Source organism: Macrobrachium rosenbergii, chromosome 41, assembly GCF_040412425.1.
Source record: "Macrobrachium rosenbergii isolate ZJJX-2024 chromosome 41, ASM4041242v1, whole genome shotgun sequence".
NCBI lineage: Eukaryota > Metazoa > Arthropoda > Malacostraca > Decapoda > Palaemonidae > Macrobrachium > Macrobrachium rosenbergii.
The window spans coordinates 80330900-80351027 of record NC_089781.1 but is presented as its reverse complement, the minus strand read 5'-3'; the positions used below and the strand labels follow the sequence as shown (position 1 = coordinate 80351027).

The 20128-nt window shown below is 35.9% G+C and overlaps 1 protein-coding gene across 12 annotated transcripts in view; it reads left to right on the top strand.

Moving 5' to 3' along the window:
• Positions 1-20128, top strand: part of pum (pumilio) — a 393939-nt gene that overhangs the window by 28458 nt on the left and 345353 nt on the right. For all 12 annotated transcript variants that reach the window (XM_067084468.1, XM_067084466.1, XM_067084471.1 and 9 more), the window contains exon 4: positions 1952-2110. In XM_067084468.1, coding sequence (XP_066940569.1) covers positions 1952-2110 — 159 coding nt within the window. The remainder of the gene's footprint in view (positions 1-1951; positions 2111-20128) is intronic.

The window sequence follows — 20128 nt, the reverse complement described above, 5'->3', positions numbered from 1 at the left end:
GTTCCTTTCATATTAGGAGTTAATGGAAATCTTGGACCCGGAGGAAGAGGAAAGGGTTCTTTGCCTAGTCAGAGCCCTAAGATATCTGCAAGGACCGAGAAGATCAGAGAACCTTCTAGCAACCTCTGGAGTTAAGTCACGAATCCTTTTGCCCTCTTTTGAAGAACGCACTTTTGTTCTTCTTAAGGGACCTGGTCTCTGAGGGGCATTCTCGGACTCAGGAAGACACTTTGCCTGTGTTCAAAGTGAAAGCTCATAAAGTCTGAGCAGTCGCTACCTCTCTCGCCTTCAAGTATAATTTATCCCTTTTGTCCATTCTTCAGTCAACCTTTCGGAGGTGCAAATCGATTTTTGCGTCTCACTACTTAAAAGAAGTTGAAACAGTGTTTGAAAATTGCAGTATCTTTGGGCCATTATCAGTGGCTGGCATGGTATTTGGGAAAGAAGCCTAGGAGAAATTCTTTCTCTCCTCTTTCTCTTCGCCTTGACGTAGGAAGTCAAATTTGGAGAGCTTTGGGGTACTTTGTACCTGGGGTTCCCACCAGTCTTAAAGGATGCATAGTGGTTTTTTGTCAGTGTAGGTGACAGCGTTGTCTGATTGTTAGATATATTGGTACTGCGCCCAGGGTAAGGGCACTGTTTTATGTATGTCTTGTTAGCGTTCAGGCCTATCCTCTGCTGCAAGACTCCCACTGATGTAGAGGCAACCCTTGGCTCAACCGCCATGCCACTACAGGTGAAGATGAGCACCAACCAGAGGCAGTATCCACTAGCAGTAGCTCTCTTACCAGGTAAGGAAACAACAAGCATTGTTTCAATGCTAGCCATCCTTTCTATTTCAAAATCATTATCACACCTTTATGTTTTCGAGTAGAATGTGTCCATTCACCCCACCCCCCTATCAATGTGGGATTCACCTAAGTAATTACTTGGTAAGTTACTTATATGAAAAAGATATTTTTATAGTAAAATTAAGTTTCATGTATACTTCCCAAGTAATTATAGAATCAGAGCCCTCTCTCCTCCCCACTCATGGACATAAGGGCACAAGCAGAACAAAGCCACTGGTGAGAGTCGTTATCCATGCACCCATGCAGTGGGCAGGGCTTGTCACCTACACGATGCAATTGAAGCTCTGCTACAATTTTTGAATTTAGGGTTGCTGTGTGAGTGAAAGCTATAACTAAGTAATTACTTGGTAAGTATAAATGAAACTTAATTTTATTATAAAAATATCATTTTATTTAGACCACAAAGCTGTCAGGGCTGGTATTAATAATATTTGGCATGCTGTAGTAGTTTGTCCAAAAAAGCACTTGTGTTTGTTTTGAAGAGATGTTAGAAATAGCCTTTTCCATGGGTGTACAGTATACAGCATATAGCATTGTTATTTTGTAATGTAATTGTAACAAGAAGAAAGACCTCTGCATTGTTAGCAACATTTAAGATCCCAAAGCACCTTGGTTGTATGGTTTTTTGGATCATTCATTTTTTGTATGCACTTTTCGTTATTACTTTCAGTAAATTATGTGCTGAAACCAAATACAGGCAGTCCCCGGTTTACGACTGGGGTTCTGTTCCTACGCTGCGTTGTAAGCCGAAAATTGTCATAAGCCAAAAAATCGTCAAAAATCCTAAGAAAACATTACTTTTAATGCCTTGGGTGTATTGTAAATGATGTAAACTGCATTTTTATTGAGTTTTTCATAAAAAACCTCCAAATTTTTATTATTCTGCCGTTCTGTAGCCATATTTCTTCCATCGGATTGACGTCATAACCCCGGAACATGCGTCGTAAACCGGGAAATAATTTCTGATGAATATATTTGAAAAGCGCTGTAACCTCGGAACGTTGTAAGCCAGACCCGTCGTAACCCGGGGACTGCCTGTAGTAAATTGTGCACAGAAATCATTGTATTTGACTGTATTTAAAAATTGATTCTCTGCTCAGTTGCAGGTTCAGGGCCAGTATGCGGAATATGGTCGATCACTTGCTCGTTCTCAAGATGATGAGCAAGTGAATTATTTTTGTCAACGACCCCATAACGACAACGACTTTGCATATCAAAAGGGACATCGATGGGCTCTAGGGGATGACTCTGTCATCGATGTAAGTGTTACTGTTATTTTTTTTCTCTAGCATGTTTATGTGAAGCAGAAGGGGATGCATAAATTAGAATTGCCCTGTACTGTATTCACACTGGATTTTCTAGGATAATCAAACCTTGAAGTAATGGGTCATATTTGTTCATTTATCATAAAGAAGTTGAATGAGGCCGCTGAGTTACATTTCCAGTTTATCAAAGGGCTCACCTAAAGGATTACAGTATTACTTATATGAGAACTGAAAATTATAGCCAAGTAAAGCAAGGAAAGTTGTGCAGCTAGGTGAGGGAGATACTAAAGGGAATAGATGAAAAACAATAAATTGAAAGCGGTGTGGCTTGGGACCGGAGGGTATCTTGGGTTTTAAAAAATAATGGCATTGAAAGAATAGTGTTGAAATTCCAGTTGCTCATTTGAGAATAGCTGTTTGCTGAGTTAAGGATGGGTGATATAATTTTTTCTCTCCATTTATAATGAGTCTGGTTAATGTGAGGATATTGTTCTCGTAAATTATAATCTTTGTTCATAAAATTGATGTTGCTTTATACTCGTTATTGGTTTGGAAATTTCATCCTCCTTGAGTAAATTCCGGCACTTAGTGCATGTAAAAGTCTTTTCTTAAAAGTGTGCCTTTTTTGTATTATCTGAATCTGCTTATGATCTCAGAAAGTTGCATTGCAACAGATTGCAGTGATGGTAATCCAGTTAGTTTGTTGTTATTGGGTAGCAAAATCAGGGCAAAATTGATGAAAAGGGCTACAGATTTAACAAGTTATGGGAGAAAACTTTGATGGATTGGTTGGAGGAGTGGTTATTTTAAAAGGGATGTAGCATATCCAAGCTAGGGTCTAGTAAACATTTCTAGTTTACTGTAGGTTTTCGAATAAATATATTGTAAGGTGTGTTCAGGTTTACGAGTGCTTCATTATTTGTAGGATTATTGCTGGATATCTTTAATTACTAGAATATTTTACAAGGACGTTGGACATGAGTAAATGAGCAGTAGTATGACACAATTCGTATTCAGGCTATGAGCAGTAGGACCAAATCAATTAGCACCTCACTTAACTCATGCAGTAGTGATAGCAATCAGCAAATAGTAGAAGTATGCAATGTTCAGTATTTGCTTACTTTATTTTCAAGCATGAACAATGATTTAAATGATATACTGAATGGAATGTACAGTATTTTTAACAGTTTATGTTATTTACTTGGAATTTCTTATACACTTAATGTTGTTTATCTGTGCTATGAGCTGCATGCACAAGCGCTATTTTGCCATAGTATGTTTTTCTTAAGGTTTTCACAATGTAAAGTAGAGGTAAATAATTTTCTTTATCTATGAATATATATTTAGGTAATTAAATTTCAGAGTCCTAAGTGTAATGTTCTCTGAAAAATTATTTAATATGCAATATTTTCACAAGATTACTAAGTCACATCTAAATTGTGTCATAGGGCTTGTCCAGAGGATTTGATCATAAGTAAAACAAGTTAGACAGCTGGTCAGGAAAGGACAAGGGGAATGGATGAAAATAAAAAGGCAGAAATTAATGCAGCCTGAGACTTCAGCGTGCTGCAAAAAACTTTATGTACAAATTACAGTATGCTGCTTGAGGCACACTGTCAGCGGTACATCCTTATAGGTGAATTGAGGAGAAATACATTGAATTGCATGAAAGATTTCTAAATTTTTTGTGGGTTTTTTTTTACCCGTGACTATTGAAACAACGTTTTTTTTAAGATCGTAACATCTTCAGCCATTAATAGTCCCCTAATTTAAATTTTTGTTTCTTTGCCTTGAAATTATATTTTGAAAGATGTTTGACAAACTTATACTTGCTTGTGAAGCAAGTTTTTAGAATATGATGCTTCAAAATATGATTCCTTTTACTGAATTGGCATTGCCTTCTCCCCCATGTTTGTGCAGATGAATTTCAAGATAATGACCATAGAAGCTAGAAGTATGACACTGGAAACATCAAAATACAGTAAAGGGTTTTTAGTAAATATTTGGTCAAAGGAGATGAGCTAGTAGGAGCGAATGGTAAAAACAAAGGCATGCCCATTTACTTCTGGGCATTGTACAAGTGTTTGAATATGGTCAGTAATCCGGTGGAATAAATCTTTGGTTTAGATGGTTGGTGATCTGCTGGCCAATTGTCTAGGGTTGCAGCAGATGACTAGATAACTGAGTTTGAGGATCGCTTTCTGTTACCTCTAGAAGGTGACATGTTGTTGGAGGGGTGCATAGAAGAAGATAAGGATGGCAGATGTAATACCTCATGAGCTCAGCTTGCAAAATGAGAGGTGGCTGAAGGCTTGGATGTACCTGGGTGCAGATGCAACAGTTCCTAAGAGGCATCATTAATAGTGAATATCATGTCTCAGTTACTTTCTCTAGGAAGTTAGGGGAGGAACACCAGTCTGTTCCCCATCTTAAGAACAAGAATATGTCTTTATGCCTTTTCGAGTGGCAATGGCCTCTTTAGTAAGGTGAGGAATGGTCGCTCATAGTCAAACAACATAGTCAACCTTCCCTGGTCACTGTCAGAAAGGTCTTGGTCATTATCTGCAACCCCAAATCTCCTGTAGTCCTTGCTTCTTTGTGTTGAGTGATGTTGATCACAATCCTGATGTCTACCAAGTCACTGCTTGTTCGTTTACTACAAGAAGAGTGTCATATCTATAATGGTTGTTGTTTGGTGTGACCAAATCAAAGTTAGGTTGAGAAAAAGGCAGTTCAGGCTCATCTACGAGGCGGTCCACAGGAATAGACACTGACAGGTCATGGTCTGTGGGTGCAATCACATTTGGAAAAACACTTTAAAGGTTCAGGAATTGCCACGGGAGATATATGAAAATTGGTTGGAGGATGCATTTCACCAGCCAACAGTACAGTCAATTAGACTGGAGTTATTACTGCATGGTGGAAAAACTTGCTGCTGGACTTGAAACAAAATCTTTTCATGAATTTTATAGTCTTCTGGATAGGCAACTGGAAAAGCATAAGCTGTAAAAGAATGTGGAGCAGTATATACCAGTTTAACTTATGGAACATGGAAATTGCTGCTCCAGGTTAGCAGTTAAACAGGTCCTACGGGAATATAGCATGGTCAGAGACAGACATGGTCTTTTACTTGGGCAAGGCAGGAGTAGAGATGGAATGGACAGGCTGGTCACTGGGAATAATTGAGTGGGCATGCCCTTGGGAAAAGGAGGGCCATGGGCTGAGAAGAAACCTCATCTAACAGTTGTTGTGCCTTAACAGAAAACATCATGGAAGGTGACTGTGATAAAGACCTAGAAACACAAGAATCCAGTAACAGGTTGGCACCTGAACTGACATCTTGGAGCCAGGAATCTACTTATATGTTGAGATATGCAGAAAATTGGGGCACCACTTCTGCTGCTATTTGCTGCACATGTTCCAGGTAACTGGATTGGAACGAGCCGCACAAAGGATGAGGATCTCTATCCATTGAAGACATGAAGGCACACTGCTCTTATCCTGGAAATTCTTGACCAGTTATTTAAGATATAGGAGTAAGTACAAAGCAGAACATGTGATGCAGCCAAAAAGAACATAGTGCACTTGTCATCAAGCCAAAAAGACCTAAGGCCAACAAAATCACCCAAGAGTACTAAGAGGTGATGATAATATGGAATACAGTACAAAGAAAATAATAGTTCAGAGCAGAGTGAAATAAGTATACCAAGAAAATACTAAATTTATAAAATATGTGGTAGTCAAGTAGAGAAATCAAAATTAAGTATGTAGGACAAAAACGTATCTAAAAAACACTTGCACTATGTAAGTAAGATTTTTCTTTATGGGGTTAGATGTGCAATAAGTTCTCTCCACTGCCTTCTGTCCTGTGCTCTTGTGCCTGGGTGACTATCATCTATGTTTTCCTGTATCCTCTTTTACCATAATTTCCTGTCATTCCTACATGTTTTTGTACTGTTTTTTTTTCCACAACCATTGTTTTTCTGAACAATTTTTCCTCATCCCTTCTCACACCAAGTTTCCAAACTATCTCTGTGTTTGGGAACTGCCTTTTCAAGTGTTGTGTTACCACATCCCTCCTCCAATTTCATATTCGTAATTTTATGTTCCCAAAATAGTTACTCTCCTTCCCTAATTTCCTAGTAAAATTTTTGCATGAAAAATCAAAATACAAGTACTAAGTATATCTTTGACAAAAAGTTCTGCTGTATGTTTAACAGAAATTTGTATCTCGTATGAAATGGTAATTTACATTTGATTTTACTGTACTTAACTTATGTTCAACAGTAAGTAAATAATAAAATTATCATTCAGAGAGAAATTATAGCTCAAAAACAGACTGTGGGGTCAGCAACAAACACATGACCAAGTCTTAATTATTAAATATACATGCACACGTGTGCTCACACACACACATACACAGGTCAGTTAACTTTTCAAAATGCTCTGTCCACTGGTATCTGTGTGAAACTGAAGGGTCTCTTGACTGATTGCCAATGTTTCCATGCTTTGAAGCATTTTGCGCATTCATGATGAACTTTTTTTTTCTGAAATGGTGATGCATCAACACGTCAAAACCTTATAATTGGCTGTTACTACAGTGACAGCAAGTAGTACTACCTAGGAGATACCAATAGCTTGTTATTTTAGTGCCCTATATCCTGAGGTGAGAGTAGCACATAGTAGATGGTTGTGAACCCTTTTTGGGGTGAGGAAATGCCCTTAAATAGTGATTGAGCAGCAACCATGTATATCATATTGGAAATGCCAGTGGGTTGGGGCGTAGCTACAATGTGTCCCATGGCAGAGGAGTACCTAGTGAAAGTAGTTGATCCCTTGGGAGATTAAGTGCCACTTAAATGGCAGATGAGCCTCTTCACATGAACTCAGTGGTAATCACATCTCAACCCTGTAGATGCCAGGAAATAATACCCCTGTAGTATTCTTGCTGTCCTGTTCAGTGTGACAGTCGCCAGTTGACCAGGGGCATGAAGTGGCAGCCCCAAACCCTGTATTTATTTGCAAGATAAGTAGATTAAAAGGCAGACGGGAATGTATAATTTTCTACTGAATTAAAGTGAGGATGTTGACTGGAAGTGAAAAATGGTGGAATCTAGAGATGCATTGCCTACTTGGTATTTCTGTTATAAGGAGAATTGCAAGGGTGAGAAGTATAATATTTTATATATATATATATATATATATATATATATATATATATATATATATATATATATATATATATTATATATATATATATATATATATATATATGTATACATACATACATACATACTGTACACACACATTGAAATTAACTCGTATATTGAAAGAATAACGTGTAAACCCCTGCCATACACGCCACTGTGAGAGAGAGGGAGTCCAAATATTAAAAACTAAAGGATTTTGGGCACCACCAAATTAGCCTGGCGTCGCGATCGTGTGTAACCGAGTGTTAATGTTGCCCAGGATGGGTAGGGGAAAGGGAGAGCCAAGAGTTGCCATGGTAACGGTGTAAACAGGTGGGAGCGACCGTTTTATGTCGAAGTTTTTCTTCTTTTGCTGACGTATTCAGAATTATTCATGACTTTTTGGAAACTTTTATTTAGAAGCCTCAAGCTGTACAAAATTCATTACGAGCGTACGTTGTTACTTGCAGTATATAGTCCGTTTTATTCAGTAAAAGAATATTTCGTCATACTACGCCATGTGTACTAACAAAAGTTTTATTTACATTTTCTGTTTGTCCTGTAAGTGGGTTCTTTCGTGCTTCTCCAAGGACCTTGATGACGCCTATGTTTAGCTGAACGTTTCTGTACTGCGCAGGTTATGAAATGCATAATGTGTGGATAATTTACGGTGTTTCTCCAGTGTTCATCTTTGTTCCCCCTTTCTTTTATATCCAAAGTCACGAATGTACTTTTAAATACTTAAATGGGATTTTTAAAACATGAAGGATAATCTAGGTAAACATCCACAGAAAAGAAAGCTGGTAAGTGAGGAAATTAAAAAAAAAAGTTGAATGAAAATAACCCAGGTAACATAATTGTATACTTTTCCAATCTGATATACAATTCAGGGAACCCAGCACGAGTCTTCCAAACCTCAACATTCAAAAACGATCGTAGTTGCCAGGTTAATATCGTTCTTAATACTAAATTTTATAGTTTACGGATATGCGCATAATTTCCATTGTTTATTTAAGTAATACAAGTACATTTATGTGCAAAAGAAACACAGCACAAACTTGCTATATGGAGAAATAAAACTGTATTAACGTACTGGAATAGTCATGGATAAAAACCTGATGGACGAAATCTTTGCCTTTTTGAAGACGTAACAGTCTGTTTTCACTTTAAGAAAAAGGCCACAGACTTGGTGGTTATGCCCTGGCATTGTGGGCACGTGTGCTTTTGACGTACCATCATCATAAGGATTTCAGGAATAAGCACAGTAAAGAAATAAATACAGTAGAAACCGACTTCAGTATAACAGTCTAAGTCTCTCTCTCTCTCTCTCTCTCTCTCTCTCTCTCTCTCCCCTTCCTTTGGTTGGCAAATAGGAAAATTTTATATAGAATTCATGGTGCAGATCCAGCTGCCACATTCAAACAAGACTTGTCTTAATGAGGGTTTTACGCACAGCAACTGTATTATCTTTTGGCTCCTGGCGAGCGATATCTTGCTTTTTTCTTTCGAACTAATATTTTACGAGTTAAATGAACATACTAACAGACACACGGTGTATATATATATATATATATATATATATATATATATATATATATATATATATATATATATATATATATATATATATATATATATATATATATATATATATATAATGTATGTTTATAGTACTAATATATATATATATATATATATATATATATATATATATATATATATATATATATATATATATATATATATATATATATATCAGAAGGCAAAGGAGCAATGAATACTTATCTCCCACTTACTTGGGAGGTAATAATAGCATCATTGTTAGTTGTAATAATAGTTATAACACACTAATAAAAATAAACTACACTGTAATATATATATATATATATATATATATATATATATATATATATATATATATATATATATATATATATATATATATATATATTATATATATATTACAGCAGTTTATTTTATAATTAGTGTGGTATAGATTATTATTACTTCTAATAATAATGCTATTATTACCTCCTAAATAAATGGGAGATAGGTATTCATTGCTCCCTTCTACCGTCTGTCGTGAGCGGAAGCGTCTAGATGATTTGAGTGGGACGACACTGCGACCTGGCATCAGTACACGGAAAGTCGTCAAAGATATCGATTGCTTTTGGTTTGATTTCTCTTGCTGTCGAACGCCCATCTGTTTCTTTCTCTGTTTTATACTTTGTGGCATTTATTAAAATAATAATATAATGCACAGCACACACACATATACATATACATATACATATACAATATAGATACTGTATATGTGTGTGTGTGCGCACTGTCACAGAAATTATTTACGTAATTTAAGTCATATAACAGAATAAGAGTTCACTTTGATCTTCCCTCAGCAGCGTCTGATTTTTCAGTTCGATAAGACTGACCTTGAACTGTGGAAGTTGCTTGTTATTCGCGCACCTGGTGCGTTTAGAAAATTTCCTGTTATTAAATAAAAATTTCAAATAGACTAAAGAGAAACGAACTAAAGTCGTTCGTTAATGAGAACAGTTCTGACGAGCTTTGGGGCAAGTAATGAAAAGATGTGAAAATTTGAATCAGCATGACGCAGTCTGAAACTGCAATGAATAGTTATAGAGTGGCATGTTACCGTGGATTTCTTCTACTTATATGCTGTAGTAAATATAATGATAGTTTATTTTCGTGTTGACGTCATCGCTCATGTATTTGTCCTTGAGCGGGAGGTCAGCTTCAGTATCAAAATATCGATTCTTTAGGGTGAGGTATATATATATTTATCGTTAACTGTTAGACATTTTATTAATAAAAGAAAAGTAATTGAAGTATGGCCATTGAGTGAGCGGGTTTTTCCCTTGATATGAGGTCTAAGGACAGTGTTTTACACACGTTTTATTTATTTATTTTTTGTAGCTGCTACAGAGAACCGCTTGTTGAGGAACATCCCAGCTATGGAGATGAGAGAAAGCAACATTAAATTCAGGTTACGTAGGAGAGAATTAAAATGAAAATGATGTTGACAACGTCTTTGACTTTTTAAAAACCATTGAATTTTTTATGATAACCATTTTTAACTATTAGTACTAAATTATTAGAAATGACTTCATCAGTATTATCTTGCAACCGCTTCTCATCACAGCGTTGAATAACTGAACAGTTCCAGTGCCAGTTCATCAGACCAGACCTTCATATGTCAGTCAACCAGCCGTTGAGAAACGGAGAAAATCGTGAAGCCCTTTGAAACTGCTGTTCTCCATAACAAGTAATTAATGAAATTCACAGTTTCAGTAAGGTGACTTTATATTTCATGACGTCAGAGTGGTGTAAATACACCTTATTGGAGGATAAGGCTGCTTCTGTCTCGTTCCGTTAAAAGTTTTGACCTCACTTGACCTGCTTTATGGATTTATTTTGGGACTGTATTTTAAAGAGACTGAATACTGTTCGATGTCTTACTTCGAATCAGTTATTTGTTTGTGCAGTATACACCGTGTATGTTTGTGTGCTAATGCATACGTATATATATATATATACACGTTCACAAATTATAAGCCACAGATATCGTTAATGTCAAATAAGCGTCACATGTTAATAAGTGGAAATATATATATATATATATATATATATATATATATATATATATATATATATATATATATATATATATATATATATATATATATATATATATATATATATATATATATATACATAGATATACATGAAAGGTGAAATTAAAGACCAGGTTCATAGAAGGGATAGAACTTTTGTGTTTGATGTTTACAGGAAACCTACCAACGTCTGTTCTTATGTCCACTATTATTCAGATCACCACGTTAATGTAAAACTCTCAGTTTTTTGTAGCATGTTTTTATATATATGCAGCAGCCGGAATTTATTTGTAAATTTATATATAGGAATTATGTTAAAATACCCAAAGTTTTTAATCGACAAATCTTTACAGAAAGCTAGAAACATTTTTATTCCAATAACAATAGGAGCCTTTTGGTGAGAGAAAATATTTTGACACTTCCATATAACGTAAATCTTTGTTTCATTAAAAATTACTGAAAATTTTCAAGATAATTGTTGTTTATAAGAATTCAGGGACACTTCAAAATATCATTGTTCGTAACTCCCAAAACAAATTAATGGCTGTATTTATATATTCCTTGTGCTGGATGAAGTAATAAATACCTTGGTCAAACTGGTAAAGAACTAGATTATCGTCTAAAACAGCATCGTTACGCAGTTCGAACAGGCCAATTGACAAGTGCTTTATTTGTACATATGAATGATTTTAACCATTGTATGGACTGGAAAAATTCATCTGAGATAATTTTTTGTAACCACATTGTTAAGAGAAATATAATTGAATCTGCCTTTATTAAGCATTTTAACAATCAACTTATGAATATTAGTTCGGGTCTTTTTAAATTAGATAGTTACCTTGTTAATAAAATTGTAGGGAAGTACAATGTTACCTTTTAGCAATAGCCTGTTCTAACTGTAGTTTCAGTTCTTAAGTATTTTTAAAGTATTTTTGTTTGGTATGTGACAATTTGACTTCAAACTAGTGATTGCATTCAGTAATGATGTTTAGCTTGTTAGTGGCTTTGATCTTTGTTTTGTGAAGTTTTCTTGTTTATGTCTATCTTTATTTATTTTACTTTGTACCCTGAAGAAGTGTGCGCAATACACGAAAGCGCTTGGTACCTGGTCTTTAATTTTCACCTTTCATGTGGTCGTTCACGTATATATTTGTCACGCGCAGTTTGGTGACTTATTGCATATATATATATATATGATATATATATATATATATATATATATATATATATATATATTTACATACTCAGCCAAGGTCACAGGATAATATAAGTCAAATAAGGCCTCAGGAAAAAAAAAAGTATAAAGGCTTTCTATTTTCCAGGTACAATGTTGAAATAACACGAAAAAGTTTTAGTACTCCTTCTTTTATTTTTCTTGTGGCCTTATTGCTATATATTGTCATATTTAGTGACATTTAACATATTTATACATATATATTAATATAATATATGTACAGTATATAAGTATATATATATGTATATTTATATATATATATATATATATATGTATATATATATATATATATATATATATATATATATATATATATATATATATATTATTTGTGTGTGAAAACTTTCCTTTGAATTTTTTTATTTTATTTTATACTCACATACCTAAATACATACTTGTCCATGGATGGTTAAGTCAAGGCGAAAGTGAAAGTGAGAAAAATAAGCCAGTTAATAAAAATAAAACGAATAGAATAACCAATTACTTGTGAGAATAGGAAGTTGTTCTTCAGGGAAAAATTCCACTGAAAAAAGATTAATGAGCAAATAGATCACAGAATAAAAGATACAAGTGAATGTATACTTGAAGTTGTGTTGATTGAAGAAGATAGTTAAGTGCAAAAGTGATTCGGAGACATCGATGTTTTGTGTGTCCATGTGTCCATGCCTGTTTAATATCTTCATGGATGGAGTGATGTGAGAAGTCAGAGATGGGAAGTATGATAGAGCAAAAAAATTGCGAGATAAAAAAATCTGTTGTGAATGTTTGTGGAACGATTAATATTTGCAGATGATAAAACACTGATTGGAGGTAGGGAAGAGAGACTGCCAAACTATTGAAAGAGTTTAGAAGTGTTTGTAAGATGAGAAAGTTGATATTAAATGCGAGCAAGGTTAAGGTTTTGAGGCTGATCCGAAACAAAGTTGGAACAGTGAATAACCTATTGGTGGAAGAAAAAAAGCGGTTGATTCAGACAGTTATTTGGAAATAGATATAACAGTGTTATGAGGGAAGATCTGAGTCTCAGAATAGGTGGAGTAGGGAAGGTAGCAGGGTGTGTGGTGAAGATTGGGAAGAGACTTGGCGTCTGCTGAAGCCAAGTTTGGGGAGTATGAAGGGATTGTGGTGAAAAATCTTGCTTATGGAATGAAGTTGGGGAAATGAATACAAATGAACTTCAAAAGATTGAAGCTTATATGGTGAAATGTTTGTGTAGTGTATGTATTGTAAGAAGAATTGAAATTGTGAGAAATGTGGTGATATATATAATAGGTAAAAATGTTACTGTAGGTAAAAGGATGGATCAAAATGTTATGAGATGGTTTTGTTAGTGGACGCAAAGGAGGAAAATAGGTCGGTGAAGAGTGTATATAATTCGTAATTATTACAGAAGAGGAGAGGAAAACTTAGAATAGGCTGGATAGATGATAGAAAAGATATATTGGAAAGGAAGGGCCATAATATCCAGGGAGTTGAAAAGTGCTCCGTAAATAGAAGTGAAGGATACATAGGTTTGATGTTGTTCGATTTGCTGTTGAAGCAGTTGCTGTGGGAGTTTTCTGCTCTTCTCCATCAACAACGTTTCAGCAGTTAATGAATTAGGGAGGAGCTTTGGTGTTCCTTTTTCTTGTGAAACCATTTATATTAGAAACAGCCTTGTTGAAACCATTTATATTAGAAAGAGACCTGGGTCCAGAGTCAGAAATAGTGTTGATTATATTTCTATATATATATATATATATATATATATATATATATATATATATATATATATATATATATATATATATATATATATATATATATATTATTGTATATATGTGTGTAAAAAGTGTGCGAGCGTGTACAAAGCATAGTATTTAAGAGGTAGATATGAAATACTCTTTAGAGAACCATACTCCTTAGATTGTTTATCATGACAGTGACTGTATAAGTATTAAAGAGTAATATATGTATTCGTCTTTGCACTATTTCCTTCCCACCCGGAACACCATTAATATGTTTATGTTTCTATATATATATATATATATATATATATATATATATATATATATATATATATATATATATATATATATATATATATATATATATATAAAATATTCATATCCATACTATGTATTCTGAATTGCTTAGGCATTACATGTGAGTTTTCCTTTTACGTATTGATGTAAAATCTAGAGGCTGTAGAGTTTTAGGTGTCAACATTTAAAACTGCGATTTTTGCTTATGATTTTATAATGCATTGCCTAATTTCTTGCAGTATTCCCTAGTACATTATAGAATTGTTTTGACACCTCGTTTTCCGTCTGTACCATAGTAACACAGTGTCATTTTCTTAATAGAGACAAGTATTTTTTTTTTTTTTTTGCTTTTCCTGATAGCTTTCCAGGCAATCGTATTGTTTTGCATAGCATTTTATAATTTATTATATAATTTTGATTTAACACTGCTTCCCGTAGATATCACATTTAATTTTGAACTGTTTTCATAATCCGGGCGGTATTGCGTTAATTTTTTTTTTTATGTCACATGTATGACAGCTTCCTAAATGATTTCGGTGCGTGGCATTTACCCAGCAACTAAGAGCAGAGCATAAAGAACCCCTACTGACCGAGCGCATGCTTAGGCAAGGCGACTCGAGAAGGATACAGATCGATACTCGGTAATACAACATGCTTTTCGTAGTTGGATGGCGGTTAACTTCAATGATTAAAAGAAAGAAGTAGAAGGAGGAGGGTGGGTGGGTGGAGAGCAGGAGGGTTGTCTTTTTACCAGACTGACGTAACCCCTCCCCTATGCCATATGCCCCCACCCACAGCACTTCCCCCGGATGACTTTTTCCATTGGATGGCTTTTGTTCCGTCTCCTGAATTACTCAAGCGATGCTCTCTCTCTCTCTCTCTCTCTCTCTCTCTCTCTCTCTCTCTCTCTCTCTCTCTCTCTCTCTCTCAAGGAGATTCAGTTAAATATCTGATATAATTTTATCTAACGAAGCGATACTATAAATAGACTTACAGCAATTTTTATGGGGAAATTTCTCTCTCTCTCTCTCTCTCTCTCTCTCTCTCTCTCTCTCTCTCTCTCTCTCTCTCTCTCTCTCTCTCTCTCTCTGTTTAACTGTCGTTATGTCGTTTTAATTGTAAGTTTCCATCGAAACTAAAACTGGATTAATTCCCCAAGCTCTTTATGAGATCTTAGCAGTGTACTTAATCCGGTGTGGAATAGAACAGAACCACTTCACTTGGCTGATTGCTGAGCGAGAGCGGGTCACTGTTCTTGGAAAAACGCCCAGGAAAGAAACGAGCAGGTAGAAAGCGGAGTCATTACCCACTAGTAGAAATAAAATGTATGGAAGATCAAATGCGGTGTTATGAGGAGATGACGCACATACGTTAAAAAAACCTTGCATGCAAATGCGTACATAAATACATACATTCAAATTTTATATATAGATATATGAAGATAAAAAGGCCAATAAAACACTATTCAACTTTGCAAGAGATTTTACCAGTGAACAGGGGCACAGAAAGAAGTGCTCGGAATACACAGTATGGTTGCAACGTTCAAATAGTGTTTTTTGTGTCATTTTATCCTCATATTATACTGTTGTAACACAGTAAAAGACATTCTTCTATATATGTATATATAATATATACATATTGTAATAATGAACCACTGGTTTTATAGGGTTCTCGTTACGTTCAGGTTCTTTCTTCATGATATTAGCTCGTACCAATATGATATACGGTAGGACTCTGCCAGGAAATGAACAAATCAAGGCAAAATTCTCAAAAAGCGAATTAACAAAACGCGTTTATTACAATAACTCAACTTAAACTACAAAGAGACTCCCCTTGAAAACTGGGACGAGGGAGGAAAAGGCACACTCGCAAAACATTACACAAATAGGCCTACAACCACCATCCGCCTAGCTAACTTTTACTCAAGATGAAGGGACAGGAATAAGTGGAAGGTAGGAAAAACAACTATTGCACTTGGGCGTAAATTACGCTAACGCACGGTAGAAGGAGAATGAGAATAGAAAATATCCTTAAACCTAATAAAACTATTAACAAATACAATTACAAAACATACTTTAAACTTATACTAATCCATAACCGGAGATACATACACGAATACAAAAAATAAGGCTGCCGATAAATCGCTCCTTCACGAAAGTAAGCAACTGGAGTGCTACAGTGGAGCGTCGTCCTCGAATCCAGGCCACACTCACTACGGCGTTCACAGGGCGTCCGAAAGAGAAAAAAGGGAAGAAAAGTTTCAAAACACATTAAGTAGATCTTACGCTTTTCGTCGGCGCTAGGAGGCCCCGTAACGATCCCAGGATGTTAGCAGGCTGAAGGTTAAGGGCAGATGAATTGCACCACCACACAGGACACTTGGCAGCGCCCAAGATTAATGCTTAGCATAAGGGGGTGGGTGCCATCCAACCAGAGTCGTCATTAAATGTGGTTGCCGACACAGCACACGGCTGTTAGGGTAGCAAAGTAGTTTGCACCAGCAGCAGGCGTTTCCAAACAAGAAGAGGGGAATGCCAACAGTGACACAGACGTAAAACTGCAGTATCTGCCTTCAGAAGCAAAAAGGTGCTAAAACATCCTATAAAGCGGGACCGTTGCAAACTGAAACTGGAGGCGGCACCCAAAAACTCCACGTCACTTGCGGGTGGAGTCGGCAGTGGGCGACAAAAGACCAGACCATCACTAAGAAACATGAAAACGAAAAAACATTCTTGCATGGGTGACGTATCTATTAAAGCAAAACAACCATTGAGTGGATGTGAAAAAACCCAAGTCCAGCCTTCAAGAGTCAGATGACAAACAAACAAAATTAACAAAACTGAACAAAACTAATAACAAAAGTACTTTACTCTATACTTTAAATAAACTGGGTATGCAAGAAATGAATTTACATTGCTTTCAATATCAGTACACGGTATACTGTAGAGCTGGAAATCCCTTACCTTCTGCTTTGGGTGAAGATGTCCGTAGGCCATTTTGGGGACATTTCTTTCCCGATGTCTACAACCCTTAGGAGCCCCTCTGCCTTGAGGTGCATAATATTTGTATCTCAAACCATTAGCACTTTATAGGGCGGCAATTTGCAGGTTGTGCTGTTCGCTAACACCGCGCTAATAGTCCTCAGCAAACTGACTGACCTGACCATAGTGCACTGTCGGTCTCAAGAGAATGAGTTTCCTCTGCCACTGAGGAGTATTTCCTCTAAAAGGTTCACAACACTCCAATAGGCGCTCGCCGGCGTTGGAATACAGTGAATTAGAACCCGAAGTAATTAGACCTTCTTGGGTATGGCGCTCCAAATCCCTTGCCTTTTTGCTTTGGGTGAAAATATTCGTAGGTCATGTATAGGAGATTTCCTCCCGCAAGGCTGTACACAACCCCTGGGAGCTCATCTGCCTTGAGGTGCATGTTATCTGTAATCAAAACCATTAGCATGTTCTAGGGGAGCAGTTTCGATGCTGTGGTGCTTACTACCACCACTGTAGTAGTCCGCAGTAAATCGACTGACCTGACATGTTAGTTGTCAGGAGAAGAGGCTCATCCACTGCTTAGGGGATTTCCTTCATTATAAGTGGTTACACTTCAGTAGATGCTTTTCTGCATTGGGGTACCGCGTATCAGAACCCACAGCAATTATCCATACTTCGGACAGGAGGGTCGAGGCCGAGGTAGTACCGGTGAGATTCACTGTGGTAACTCGGTTTTAACTGGCTAACCTAACAAGGAATTGGTCAGTGACATGTAATTCTTCTGCATCTGCAATTAAGCCGTTAATAATTTGATTACTTATATTTTTTATTATTTATTAACTTGTTAATTTATTTTTTCTTTTTAATAAGTGATTTCCTTTTGTATTGTATATCCCATTGCCACCTGTAACTTCTTTCTGATGAACACCATATTCTTTGGAAGCTTCAATTTCAAGTCAGTGGCCCCTGTAGGCTTTTTCCACATGAATAGGGTTCATCTTCAGAATAATAATAATAATAATAATAATAATAATAATAATAATAATAATAATAATAATAGTAATTGAATTATGAATAAGGAATTGACCGTTGTGGGCTTTTTCTTGGGAGCCACCCCTTATTAAATGGCACATACACAGTCACTTTACTAAATAAGGATGTCTGCAAAGACAGATATTACTGCCACTTTCATCGTTTAACTGCTGAAGCAAGGATGATAAACCCCTTGTGTAAATAAAAGTTACTCATTGTTTAATCTCTCTCTCTCTCTCTCTCTCTCTCTCTCTCTCTCTCTCTCTCTCTCTCTCTCTCTCTATATATATATATATATATATATATATATATATATATATATATATATATATATATATATATATATATATATGTATATGTGTGTGTGTGTAACTGAATCACGAAGATATGAAACGTATATGTATAAATAAAGGCTAATGCCAAGACTGCTTGTAAAGACAGTTGTGTTGAAAGGCCTAGCAACCACTCCATTGTTTCAATTTTCCTTCGTGGCATGAGCCTTTATATATATATATATATATATATATATATATATATATATATATATATATATATATATATAATATATATATATATATATATATATATATATATATATATATATGTGTGTGTGTGTGTGTGTGTGTGTGTGTGTGTGTGTGTCTGTGCATGTTCGTGTCACTGTGAATAAACACAAAGGCTGTAAATGTAATGACGTCCTGTCTGCAGTGTATAAGTACTGTCGCAGAGGTCATTCATGTCAATCGATCCTTGTCTTCTTCACCCCCAGAAGATCCTTTTGCATGTTTGAACACGTAGGCTCGTGCAATGACGTAATGAGCTCGTGCCCTACCGGTCGTCCCTCCGCCGTGCGCGATGACCTAGCTGGGAAATTGTAACGGTCTTGTCGTATGCAGCGACACGTAACGGTGGGGGACGTGTGCCTGTTTGTTCGTTGTGTGCTTGCTGTGTACAGCCTTTGTATTTAAAAATTTCGGAGTAAATCTGTTCGAGTGTGTTCATGGTTGTAGTCGGATATTATTATTATTATTATTATTATTATTATTATTATTATTATTATTATTACTAGTGTTTTATTTCATTGTTATTAATAATCACTCGTGTTTTAGTTTCATTTGTAGTAATAATAATAATAATTATTATTATTATTATTATTATTATTATTATTATTGCAATTTGGTGCAGCCGTGTAGTCTTCCTGTTTATGTAACACTTGGGGGTATAGTAAAGTCTCCACGTATGAGAAATGAAGCTGCCCTCAGCCTCAATCGGGACATGGATCGGATTAGGGAATGGTGTAGTCGGTGGGGTATGAGGCTGAACTCCAGTAAAACGAAAACACTATTGATTAGCAGATCTCGTACAGATTTCTCACCCCATCCTTCTCTTCTGGTGGATGGAACTTTGCTGAATGAGTCTGAAGCTTTCACTATCTAGGTGTAACTTTTGACTCACATCTGACTTTTGAGAAACATTTAACGGAAGTTACTGCAAAAGCTGCACGTAAGTTACGTATTGTTCGTGAGGCCTCATATATTTATAACAGTGATAAAATCATTGCAAATTGTTTTGGGTCATTTGTACTTCCTTTTCTGGAATACTTATCTCAGGTGTGGATGTCTGCTTCTGCCAGAGAATTTTATCTCTCTCTTTTTAGGTAGAGTTGTTCGTGGTGGTGGGTTTCTGTTTCCTAATAGTAGCATTTATGACTTGGACGTAGACCAATCGACGATGGTCTCTTGTTAGTCTCTTTTCATAAGTTGTATTTCAACAGAGACCTTTCACATTCACAATAGATCCCTGATCCCCTTTATCTGCTGAAAGCAACCAGATTCGCTGAACAGCAACACCAATATCTAGTAAATGTGCCTCGCCGTCGAACTGCTCAGTTCCAGAGGTCCTTTGTTT